At 31.8% G+C, this 13,890-nt stretch overlaps 1 protein-coding gene across 1 annotated transcript in view; it reads right to left on the bottom strand.

The window, feature by feature from the left end:
- The window catches only part of LOC145256096 (cytochrome P450 2J4-like), an 82,881-nt gene that overhangs the window by 28,528 nt on the left and 40,463 nt on the right, over nt 1-13,890 (bottom strand). Inside the window, exons 3-4 of the mRNA XM_080114682.1 lie at nt 13,258-13,384; nt 3,163-3,316 (exon numbers count right to left, since the gene is read on the bottom strand). Coding sequence (XP_079970808.1) covers nt 3,163-3,316; nt 13,258-13,384 — 281 coding nt within the window. The remainder of the gene's footprint in view (nt 1-3,162; nt 3,317-13,257; nt 13,385-13,890) is intronic.

Genomic DNA, 13,890 nt, shown 5'->3' with positions numbered 1-13,890 from the left:
TCAAGTAGCGTCGGTCTCAAAAGAAAGCGAAAAGGGGGATGCCTCCTAGAGCAACCATTCCAACAAAAGGAGCACATACAGAACTCGAGAAAGCAGAAGCCCATCACGAAAAACTTACAGGGCAGGGGCAGTCTCTCTTAAAGAACTCAAAAAACGGTTCAACCTTACCAAAGACCCAGCACCAACACAAACAAGGGGTTATATTTTATACAATACATATGCCGCTCCCTACTTGAAGGTACGAAATTGGTCAAAGGGAAATTTTTCCCAACTCGCATTGAGGTAATGCACTTCCGAAAAGTATTGCAAACAGAAACAAATAAACAGCATATACAGTGTATCACAAAAGTGAATACACCCCTGACATTTCTTCAAATATTTAAGTATATCTCTTCATGGAATAACACTGAAAAAAATAAATTTTTAACACAATGAAAAGTAATCTGTATCAGCATATATAATAGAGTTTTTCCCCAAATTCAAAACTCCAAATAACTCAAAATAAAGCCATTAAACGCTAAATCCCTAGCAACAAAAGTGAGTATACACCTTACGAACATTTGTGAATATAAACATACAACATAAATAAAGCGATACACAGGGTTTATAAATATATTTTTATCTCAAGCAGATAGAAAAGGTCAATATATACACAATATAGAGTAGAACTTATTATAAGAGAAAAGAAATTAAACTCTAAGTTTAAGTTTACAATTAAATTTATTGTTCGAAAAAAAAAAAGCAAAAGAACAAATTTCAAAGTCCTTATTCTACGAAGTTTCTAAGAATGCTATTCTGGCTATTCTTCAATTCAGAGTTAAATTAATTTAATCTTATATCGTCTTTTCTAATTAAGCCAGCGATAGAAGGTGACATGTTGGCTTTTCTCCCCATCTAATTTCTCGGATGCACTCAATTGGAGATCAACTTGGCTATCATGGGATTACTAAACTAACAGCAAAAACAATTTCCATGAATATGAGTAGCGTTGAATCTTTTCAATCGGACTAACTGTACTCAGTTGGATTTAAATGTTACAGTTGGATTACTTGATTCTTTCGAAAGAATTATTTTTCGTTTTTCAGATTACCTGTGAAAGAGTCTTAATGGAAGCTGCAAATTTATTACGGGTTTGTGATTATTTTGTCTACATTTCGTACATTTTTTCACTCGGTGTTTTATAAGACAAATACATTTTTGCAATTTAGGGTTATAATAAATTGTGATTTTATTTAACCTGCTGATTTCTTTTTGTCTCCCGATCGGAAAAATAGCATTTTTTGAAACTAGTCGGAATAAGTACTTTTAAAAGTGTTTTTTGGAGTATTCAATCGAACAATAAATTTAATTGTGAATTTCAACTTACAGTTTTAATTTCTTTTCTCGTACACACACACACGCACACACACACACACACACACATACACACACACACATATATATATATATATATATATATATATATATATATATATATATATATATATATAGTTGACCCTATGTCTCGTTAGAAAAATTCGGAACTTTTTTAATGATAACATTAAATTAAATTTACTATTTTATTCTTATTATAAGATAATATATTATATGGGTTGTTATTTTTCAGAAAAAAATATATAGGAATTTTTAACAATGACTATTGAAGTGAAGAGAAGATTCATCATAGAGCAGAAAGATAAGAAAGTCTGCGTCCACCAGAAATATAACATTTGGGAAAAACCTCAATATCAACAGAATGTTTATAAAAATGACGATTTTTTGATATCTGGAAATTCTGTCGATCAAATGTTTGACAACAGTTTGATCGTCCCCACACCTCAAGACCGCTTAAACTCGTCAAAATGTTAGGGAAAAATCATACAAAATCCAAGAAAATCCATGAGACAAATGGCAAAGGAAACATAATCATCACCAAGAACTATGTTAAGAATATGTTGAAGTGCCCTAAAAATCTTACCCTAACATCCTCTTCACGAGTGAAAAGTTATACTCACTTCACAGGCTCACAATCATCAACATTGTAGAGTCCTTGCATGAAGTCGTGAGGAAATACCTGATAATGTTGTAAAGATTTTGATTGATATTCTGTGCAGCCATTTCTGATAGAGGGAAGTTTTCACTTGTTTTCTTCTTCAAGAGGTCAGGATTAACAACGAACGTTATATTGAGGGCATTCTTGAAGGTGCACTGAACCCATGCTCTGATTCCGTGTACGGCTATGAAGTGTAGACACTCCTACAAGCTGATGCGAGAAGCTGCACTGCTCGTATAACACAGCAGTGGTGTAGAAAAACCTGTCCGGTCTGAATCAGCAAAGAGGAATGATTTTCCTCCTCCATTAATCTTAACGGCCTTCACTAATCTTTGTGGTCAATCTTGGGAAGTGAAGCCTGTTGTACTCCTTGTACAAAAAAATGAAAATTTTAAGACAAAATTGAATAAATGCTGGTGGAAATTACTCTTAGATATTGTGCATGTTACAATGAATTTGATCCCCAAAATACTTTCTAGTGTTGTGAAGGCTCGAGGATGACGTTTTGAATAACACTTATCCAATATTATTCCTTCAGTATTTGCTAATCATTTTCTATAATAGGGTTTCGTAATAAATTATTTTTGTTGGGATACATTTCTATGTTAATCCGATGATATACTGAAATCATATATGCAAATATAAAATTAGTTTTCATATAATGCAGTTCCAATTTATCCCTGTGCCAGAAAATCCATGATCTCGCTTTAATATTCATTTGCTAATATATTTAATCTGATGAGAAGGGATGTCACTAATGAATATGTCCATTGAGTGATGCACGGTGCACTTTAACAGGAACTTCATTTACATTTCCAGCCATTACTTGTGTAAATTGCAGTAATGGATTTCAGTGTATATATAGTATATGTATATTATATACAGTTACATGGACATGTATTGTTGCGGATTGTATAAGTAATTACTGAAATGTAAACATAGTTTCTGTTAGGGTTCAGCGCGGATCATTCAATAGTCACATTTATTAGTGACATCTTCTGATGTCAAACTGCGTAAAAATTTCGTTACAGTAAACCAGACCTAATATAGATTTTACCTCTTTTCATAAATTCTTTAACAACAGGACTGTATTATTTAAACGTACAATAATAAGTGATGTTTCAACTTACCTGTGAAGTTGTCTTTGCTCTCTTTCTGTGACATTAATAAGTACATATCAATGAAATCGCGGATGTTCTTCTTGTCAAATGTTTCTCGATGCTCCTGTATTTTTCGGCAAATATACGCCTGAAGTTTCTTGTCATTTTTGATTAGTTGTTTGGCCTTTAATATGAATATCAACCAGAGACAAAATAAAAACACAAAAGAAGTTCGAATGATAATAAAAATGGGTTAAATAAGATAATTCTAAATATCTATGTCATAAAAGATTGCTTACATTTACTGCAGATGGAGTTTTGAAAAGTCAAATAATAAATAAGTTAATAATGTAGACACTGGCCTACAAAACCTTATTAAGATGTCCTGTCGACAGTCACCAGTAAGGGTTGCTCAAACGATTAACAAAAATAAACTGATTAAGAAAACCAGGAAATATAAGCCAATGTCAATGAAGAGTTCTCAGTTTGAGCTAGTGACCTTAATCTCCATTTTCTTACTCATACACGTATATTTGGATTATTCCGACTCTTATTGTCATTTTAATAGTTACTTCCATAACGTTTAAACAGAGGCACTCTCACTCGTACTCAGGTTCATGGTTATTAATGTTTTTTTCTTACTTCAGCACCAATTCTCAGCATTACAAACAGAAATCAAGACAAATTATTAACATATTTTATTTATTTAAAAATGCATCTAATGATCTAATTAATTTTTGTAAAATGGTGAGACATTAATTAAAAAACAAGATAAGTTGCTTTAATACGCAGTGTACATAAAGTAAAGAAAATAATAAAACTGACCATGAAAGAGGAACATGCATAATATTAGACAAAGTCAAAACATAAATACGTAGATACATAAAAATACGAAATCAGAGAGAGGGGAGATTTCATAAAAAAAAACTATTTATAACTCAGTAAGTATTTATATTTTTTCTGTTCCTAAAACAAGCTGTAGTAGTGGTAGTAACTCGTTACTGAATTTAACCGAGCCAGAGGTTTCATCTGGATAAATGCAAATCTTTAAATGAAACCATATGAATAAATCAAAGTGTCATTTTGTTTGTTTTTTTCTGTTTCTAGAATTGTTGCTGTTGATGTAATTCCTTAACGAATTTTACCGTTCATCAATATAAGTACTAAACGTAAAGAGAAACCGTAACATGTCCACACGAAATCAATGTTTCGTGAATATACTGGAAAATACAAACTAAAAAACATCACATTTAGGAAAAATGTCTGTGCATGGAGAATTAGCAGAAACATCAGCTGAGACAAATATTTCAAGTTTTATCAAAATCGATGTAGGATATAATTTGAGTATAAACCTTAATATCACTAAATTCTCACAAATTGAGTAAAAATTATTTAACGTCAAAAATAAATACAGAATTGTACAGTATATTTAGAATCTTAAGCCTTATCATTTAATAATTAAAATTCAATTGAATATTACAAGAGATCTTCAGTAAAAGAAAGGACACCGCAAATTATATGAATATAGATATAAACTCAAGTAAAAAAAATGAATGCAATTATAATTAAAATCAATTTTTTAAAATCAGAACGGAAAATAGAAAAAAAATTAAAAGTATAGATTAATCATATAGTTAAAAACGACAAAATTGCATGACACTCAATTATATACATTAATAATAACTGATAAAAGGGAAATAAAGTAAATAAATTAGTAATAGAAAAAACGGTTAAGTAATAGAAATACTTCAGATTAGTGGGTAAATGGATTTAAAGGTAAGCAGAGTAAACGTAACAATATAGAATTACTAGTAGGAGGTTGCCCGGCGTTTACCGATAATAAAATACGCATACATATATTTTAATTAATACAGAAAGTGAGAGATGTGCATGCAAGTATTATGTTTTTTTTTTCTAAACAGTTCATTTCTTAGTAAAAACAAATACTCGAGATAAATTCGAAACTTAAGTCTAAATATGTTTTTTTTCTTATCTTATAAGTACGATAACCATTATGCCTGCTTGGCACAATCTTTAAAATGCGTTTTCAAACCTACTTATTCTTTACATAAGGAATCTGTTATATGAATGATTCACGCAAGCGCAATCGTGGAACAATTACCAAACAGATAAAAATCCGATGACTCCCACCTACCAATTTTTCAACTTTGACCCGATAAAAACCGATTAAAAATGTTCACATGTCTGAATACACTATACATCAAATTTCAAGTCTGTAGATCAAAAATTCCTATAGTATATAGGTGAAGAATTGCCCTCACACACATTCCCCCTTTTATTATCTATACTAGCAGACCACCGGACCAGTCAATAAAATACGCATAAATATTATATTGTAATTAATGCCAGATTTATTAGAAACAGAAATACCGTAGGTAATAAGCATGATGTTAAATTCTTTTAAAAAGTGAAGTAAAAAATACGAAAAGATACTAAGACATGTTCATGCGAGTATTATGTTATTTTCTAAACAGTTCACTTCTTGTCAGTAAAGAAAAAAAAACACCCGACCTGAGATCGAAACCAAAACACAAAGTCAGTGAGTCAAGTACGATAACTATTACAACAGCTTGACATGACTTTCAAAGAGTGCTTTAAAACCAACTCATACTTAACTTAAGGATGTTTTATGACAGCGCATGCGCAGTCGTGAAACAATTAAAAACAGATAATCTGATGAACTCGCACGTACCAATTTTTAAATTTTATCAGCCTTTTCTTCCGAATGACAATCGATTAAAACGTTTTTCAAGTGTTTGAAAACCTATATATCAAATTTCAAATCTGTAGATTAAATATTCGTTGAGTATATAGGTTGAGAAGTGTCCTCACACACATTTTCACTTTTATAGAATATAACAATGAGTATATTATAGATAGGTGGTTTACATTGTACTATGTAAGTATTAAGAAAGACATAAATATATTGATATGTATTGCATTTGTAGGTAAATTGCACATTACCATGATATCAGGTTGTTGTTTGGGTAAACTTGTAGACTCACAAATCTAAAATAGGCTTAATATATAAAAAATATTCATCTGGATTGCAAAATCTAATTAATAGAGTGAATTTGTAGAGAAAGTGTTAAAATATGAGGTTTGAGGAACAAAATTCATTATTCACACACGAAAAATGGTTTTATTAAATAAGGTAAAAGTCATATTAAAATCTAACGTAGCATTGAATACCAGAACATAAAGAAAGAAAAATACAAAAAATTCCACCCACACACCAACAACAATAAAGGCGAAAAATTAATCCTACAGATTCATAGAAGGATTTCTTTGAATCCTCTTCCCAACTAAAGGGGGGGGACGTTGAATAAAGGTATATCATTCCTTTGTTTGACAGAAGCTAAGCTGTTTTATAATGAAAACATTAACCCGAATAATAGGAATAACAAAAATCTGATTGGTTAGTTTTCTGGATTATACATCTTTTTAGTATATTCAAACAAACAGTAAGGAAATCTATGTATTTTTATCGTGATGTATGCTTACCGGGATGAAACTTGGACATATATATATATATATATATATATATATATATATATATATGTGTGTGTGTGTGTGTGTGTGTGTGTGGATGTATAAATATATATAGATACATGTATATATATATATATATATATATATATATATATATATATATATATATAGTAAGTTATAAAATATATATGGCGATTAAGCTACAGAAAATATTCCGCGTTTCATCCACGCTAAGACTCCTCAGGCTAGCGTGGATGAAACGCGGAATAATCTGTGTAGCTTATTCGCCATATATATTTTTTATAACTTACTACCTAGCTCTACACACGTATTAAGCACTGTTGAAGTAAATACTTAAAGTTTGCGCATAAATTTATATTTTTGTATATTAATTTATGTGACTAAACTAAGTAGTAATATATATATATATATATATATATATATATATATATATATATATATATATATATATATATATATATATATATATATATATATATATATATATATATATATATATATAAATACGCATCAGGTGCACCAGAAAGTCAAATCACAACGCAATATTACGAAAATAAACATATTTTATATGTTGGAAATTAATGATTTTAATATATTTCGGAGTCACACTCCATCCTTTGTATTTTGTACATCTAGTTTCTTTCATTTTTGCTAATATATTTATTCCATTACGTTGTATATATATATATATATATATATATATATATATATATATATATGTGTGTGTGTGTGTGTGTGTGTGTGTGTGTGTGATTCTGGAATTTACACAACCAAGTCACAAGTAAGCATTCTCCTATAATATTGACTGTTCACTTTCATTCACCAAATACGCGCATAAATCTCAATACGCTGGCAAATGTAAAAAGAAATGCTGATAATTTTTTTTTTTAGAAAATCGATGTTTTGAAAAGATCATTTGTATTGATCTCTATCAAGAAGTTAAATAAAATAGAGTAAGTTATTAATTTATTTCGATACAGATTATATGCCTCATATCCATATATATATGCACATGCATATAACAATTTATGAATTAAGAGTACATATATATATATATATATATATATATATATATATATATATATATATATATATGATTCCCGAAAGGATGAAACAATTTTATCCGTATGTAAATTATAATTATTATAGTATATATATATATATATATATATATATATATATATATATATATATATATATATATATATATATATATGCGTTTATATATAGATACTAGACTACCCGTGACCCGTTCGGTCAGTATGTTATATTAGTTATAGAATTCATGTATGAGCGTGGCACTTGTCCTACAAAGAATGTAAAATAATTTTTTCAGCTTTGTTTAACAACTTATGAGGAAGTTAAAATATTAAATTTGATTAAAAAATGGAGTTAATATGTGTAAAACATATCACCGAATATATTCAAGTATTTGTTGTTTAAAAAAAACAACAAAAGAAAGCACTATTTAATGTAATCGGTGCTTTTACCGATCCGGATTTCCGTTTGGCGTGTGCAGATAAAATACAGGAGTATGCCAAGCTATGGTTAGATTAATCAGCTACTGGAAAATCGGCAATAAGAATGTAAGCAGACGACTTTTAAAAAAATTTGTAGAAGGAAAAAAAAAGATTTTAATCACGCCCTCTAGTTATAAAGGGCTGCATTATTTCCATGGTTATTAATAGTGTATGGGAGATAACTATATCCAATTGTCTAAATATTTTTTTGTGTATAAATTACGCAAATTAATCAATGAAAATGTTTTGGGCGTTGTTACATTAAAAAATGATTCTCTTATAGTTTTGGGATAAGATTGGAGATTATGTTTCAAAAATAAACAATTATAAAAAGTATTGATGGAAAGAACGTGTGTTTATGCAGTTATTATACCGATTTGGGACGCCAGAAACGTATTATGGTGTCGTATTTTAATGAACGTTTTATGGGCGAAAACGGTTTTTTTGTATTTGTAACGGAAAATTAAAAAAAAATGTTTTCGGATTTATTAATTTGTGTTAAGCGTGTAGATAAAAAAGGTTATAAGTGCATCTATTTCTCGTTACATGGCAACTCTTAATGATTACACATTAAAGTACAGTTTTTTTAGTTTATTAATCAAATGCAATAGGGTAGTTGGTACAGTACTAAAACAAACGTAATTTTTAAAAGTTGATTTAATTACAATATGAAAACCATCAGAATACTTACCTGTTTGATTTGTAAAGTCGGTCATTTTATTTTTCATTTTTTTTCTCTTTGATTCATTAAGATTTTATAATTTTTTCGTGATCCTTTAACATTTGTAATTTAGAAGTCTTTAAACTGTCGAATAGAAAGTCATTTAAATTAACCTTTTTACAACCTTCGGCAACTACTCATGTACTGAAATTTTTCAGGCTATTTACATCCAATAGAATTTGAAAACCAGGTTACATTAACAAAATTATAGTTTTATAACAATTTGGTCCAGTTAATAATTTAATGATCAGACGATATCGTAGTTTAAAGTTTAAAATCTTATTAAAAAAAATGAAAATGCCAGTAATCCCTGGCAACGTCGAGTAAGTACAGTGATACTCTAAGACCATAAGAGTGGTTAGTTTTATTATCTTCTCTGGTTTAAATGCTTCGGTTTTCGCAATAGTTTGTCGTTTTATCGGCATTGAATAGAAATGAAAATCGTGTTTAACAGGCCATATTGTGTTTGTGACGAAGTGCCTTAAAAAGTAGTTATTGGTATATATATATATATATATATATATATATATATATATATATATATATATATATATATATATATATATATATTCGAGGTTATTTATTGCTGTGTAGGAGTAAATCTATGAATGCTTTTAAGAAAAGTGTATTAAAAATGGAGAATAATTTTTTTCAGTGCGCAGGGAAAATTCTGCAAAAGTACGCATGCGCAACCGGAAGTCGTGTAAAGCGGATGTTGGGTTACAAACAAACTCACAAGGTCATTCGAGTTTTATAATTATATAGATAGATATATTATGCAAGTTCTATAAATATTATGCCAGTTATATAATTATATATATAATATATATATATATATATATATATAGCTATATATATAATATATATATATATATAACTATATTAGACCTCTTCAAAATTGACCTTTTTCTTCAAACATATGGAAACTGCTATTATTCCCATTCTCCAAGGTCTAAATTAGGTAAATATACCAGTTATTGTGATCTTGTACCTTGGCTATGCCTGCCTCAAGAGCCATGTAATTTTATTGTTAACGTTTTTCAAAAACGCTGCAAAATATGGAATATCATGTCCTTATTTTCATTGTAGCTTTCCAGAGGTTGATGCTATAGCATTGAAAGTGGTACCAAATGAAAGCTTATAAAATTTCCTTGCATATGGTAGTAAGCACAATAAAACACATGAACACCTGTGTAAATCTTAACTAATTGTAATGCACAAACAGCTGGGACACTACAAAAATCAGTTTGGTAGTATGATAGCACTGCACTGACACATATATTGCATAAGAAACTGTCAGATAGGATGTTACTAATACATGTATTATAACTTGTTCAATGTGGCTTTTTTTGAAACTGTCAGATTTTTTCCTGTGGTACTCCACAACTTGTAGTAAGCAGCTTCTTTGCTCTGGGTCACTTGTGATCTGAGTTGCAAAGTCACTCATTAGTTTCACACCTCTCTCAGCCACCTCATTGATCACTTTCACTGACCTCACAAACTTCTGTGCATTCCTGTAGCTGTCATTGTCTTCCCAGGTGTCAGCAGGAGTAGTGAGCCAGTCACATTTCACTCGAAGAGCATCAAACAGAAAGTGAGATTCTGGCCCTACAAGGTCTGTGAGAACTGTAGCTGCATTGTTGACAGGAAACACTGGCTTGCCTTTCCTGTAACTTTCAGGGTTCTCTGTTTCTGACAGCTTGACTGCGAGCTTCTCTTTTGCAGACTTGGTCATGCTGGCATGTGAACTGAACAAGGTGAATGTCACTAGTTCCTGGGTCAGATACCAGCGGTGGTTGTTCATTTTCTTGAGAACAGAGGTTGCCAGTTCATAGTCATATTGCTTATATTGCAGCATGTTCTTCATAAGCTGGAGGTCATGTATAGGTGCATCAGCTGCAGATGTGGTGGTCACCCAGTGGCTGGTGTAGAATAAGGCCAGGAACTTGTTCATCCTCTCCAGCTTGAAGATAGTGTCCGTGTTGTATTTTAGTTCATTGGAAAACATGAGCATCTTCATACAGTAAATGTTCCTGGCCATCCAGCCGGATTTGGTGAATGGCACCTGGCTTGGCCCAGTGGATACCTCGAGGAGGTTCCTCACCAATCAGGATCAGGCACAGATCTGCCACTTCTCTGTAATCTGCCCTCGGACTTGCTTCCTCAAGGAAATTGCTTAAGACTGCAATTGTGCTTGTCTTCTGTTTCAAGTCTTGTTCAACTAGGCCCAAAACTCTTGGGCAGTCCTTAACCAACTTGTCCCACTTCTCTTTCACATTGCTGAACATTGGGTTGTCAGGATTCTTGACCTTGCTGAACACAGGCTCCCATACACTTCCAATTATTACCTCTGATATGTGATGGCGACAAGCGAAGTAGAATACCTTTTTGTCTAGTTTTTCTTCAATAAGCTTCGCTGCACCCTTGTTGATGCCACTGTTGCTTGCTGTGGTATCAAATACCAAGCCTACAAGGTTGTCTGTGAAACCCCATGTTTCTATCAGTTCCAATGTAGCATTACACTGTTGGATTCCTGTGAAACTTTATATGAAGGGCACACCAAGCAGCTTCTTCATACTGTGGAGTACCAGAGACGAGGACTGCAAGACTTTCCACTGGGTATCTTTCACCAAGAACATCCCGTAGAAGTTTTCCATCCCAGTGTAGTGTGCAGTAATCTGGCGGACTTTCCTTGAAGTTATTCATGTAACTTTGGCACAAGTTATGACGAGTGTTTATCCTATTTCGTCTTGTAGTAGAGGCTGATATAACAAAGTCATCAAGATGTGCGCCTCCTGCCTTCAACACTGCAGACACCATGGCTGTAGTCTGGTTGTCAGAGAGTGACAACCGATCTGCAGTGCTACAAATCTCTTCACTGGTCATAACTGAGTGTGGAAAGTGTAAGGCTATCGTACTTGGTTTTGATGAACAGCTTGGTGTTGTCTCAGTGTATTTTGAACCCTCACTAGTACCAGAGCCTTGACTGTTCTCTGGGTCTTCATCACTTGGCATTTTCCCAACTTCTGCTGCTGCTGCTTCTCGGAAGCTTTTCTCTCTAGACTTCTTCTCAAACACCTTATCATGACCTGACATATGTGCCAGGCGAGTGGTCTGTTGGTCCAAGTAGAAATTTACGTCCTCTTCCTTGGTCTCCTTTGTGAGCAGCCTGTTGCTTCTTATCTCCTCCACAACATCCTTTGCTCCAATATCAAATAACTTGTCTAAGTCCTTCAGAAATTTAGCTCGTTTATCTTCCTCTGATTTGTTATTTCTTCCCTTGTTTTTAACAATTTTCCGGTACTTTTCATGAAGGATCATGAAACGGTTGACTGCATTTGGTCTAGTTAGTGTTTTAATCCTTGCCATATTTCAGAATGGCAAAACGACATCCACTGTATCATGGGCTAAAGACCTATTGTCACTGTTGGGATTATCATTCCTTAAATGCAGGAAATACTGGAACACCTGGCGATTAGTAGGAAATTGAGAGCCCCTGATGCTGGAGCTGGGTTGCCCAATAAGATACACATCACTGAATGACCTTGTGGCAGAAGTTGCCACCTTTCTTCTCTTTTCCGTTAGTTCATCCCGTTCACTTGTATCGCTGACCACTTTCCCACAGCGTAGTTGTCTTCCAGATGCCATGTTGTGAGCAGTTCACAAATCTTAACAAATCAGCTTTAACTTACAATCTGAAATGAAGTGATAAAACATAGTTAGTGATAATAAATTATATACATGCATTAAGAGTAACATTTTTGAGATAAAGTTATGTATTATATGATGGCATCCTTTCCAAGCATAAAAAATATATATGTTTGTGCATCAAACTTAATTAAAATTAACACAGGTGTTCATGTGTTTACTACCATATGCAAGGAAATTTTATTAGCTATCATTTGGTACCACTCTAAATGCTATAGTATCAACCTCTGGAAAGCTACAATGAAAATAAGGACATAATATCCCATATTTTGCAGCGTTTTTGAAAAACGTCAACAATAAAATTACATGGCTCTTGAGGCAGGCATAGCCAAGGTTCAAGATCACAATAACTGGTATATTTACCTAATTTAGACCTTGGAGAATGGAAATAATATCAGTTTCTATATGTTTGAAGAAAAAGGTCAATTTTGAAGAGGTCTAAACTATATATATAATATATATACAATATATATAATATATATATATATATATATTTATATAAATATTATGCAAGTTATAAATATTATGCAAGTTCTGTATATATAATGCAAGTTCAAATTTTTTAAAATCTGTTTTTGTAATTCCAAGTATGTCCTATAGGGACATAGAAGTATTGCTAAAATTCTGTCTATTTAAACTTACCGTTGTGTTCACGGGAACATATTCAATCCATGGAAGGAAATTTTCAATCAGCATATTACTTGCATTTTTGAACAGATAATCGAGGATGTCAAATACACCTTTGAATTCTGGATCATCATATTCTAACCTGAAATAACGAATATATAAACTTAACTTAGCATCAGACAATAAAGACTCATTACTCGTTTTTACTGGAGAATATACATCATATAATGTTCAATGAACAACCGAACATATTGTTAAAATGAAATGAAATGTTGAAATAGTATCATTGGAGCAACTTCCGCTGATAAACGAGAAAACATGCAAATATTAGTGAGAGGATTTATATTCGCAGATCAATCAACAATTTGAAAATTAGATTAACGTTATTTGAACAAGTTTTCCAGCGCTATAAAGAAATAGTATCAAGAATATTGCATTCAAGAAAAATAAGGACAGAAACTTAAGATATTGGCAGACCTAACGTAAGGCAGGACAAAGATCGGAATAATTGCCAGCGTTTTTTTTACGTATGTATGAATATGAGTGAAACATTAAATGCATTAAAAAAATGATTGCATAAAGCTGGTATTTCTACGTGTTTTTGTATATTCACGTGGAATATGGTGTGCTAGGAAGCCAATTAGATCC

Source organism: Euprymna scolopes, chromosome 32 (assembly GCF_053919585.1).
Source record: "Euprymna scolopes isolate OS-2025 chromosome 32, ASM5391958v1, whole genome shotgun sequence".
NCBI classification, from domain to species: Eukaryota; Metazoa; Mollusca; class Cephalopoda; order Sepiida; family Sepiolidae; genus Euprymna; species Euprymna scolopes.
This window is presented reverse-complemented; position numbering and strand designations above follow the sequence as displayed.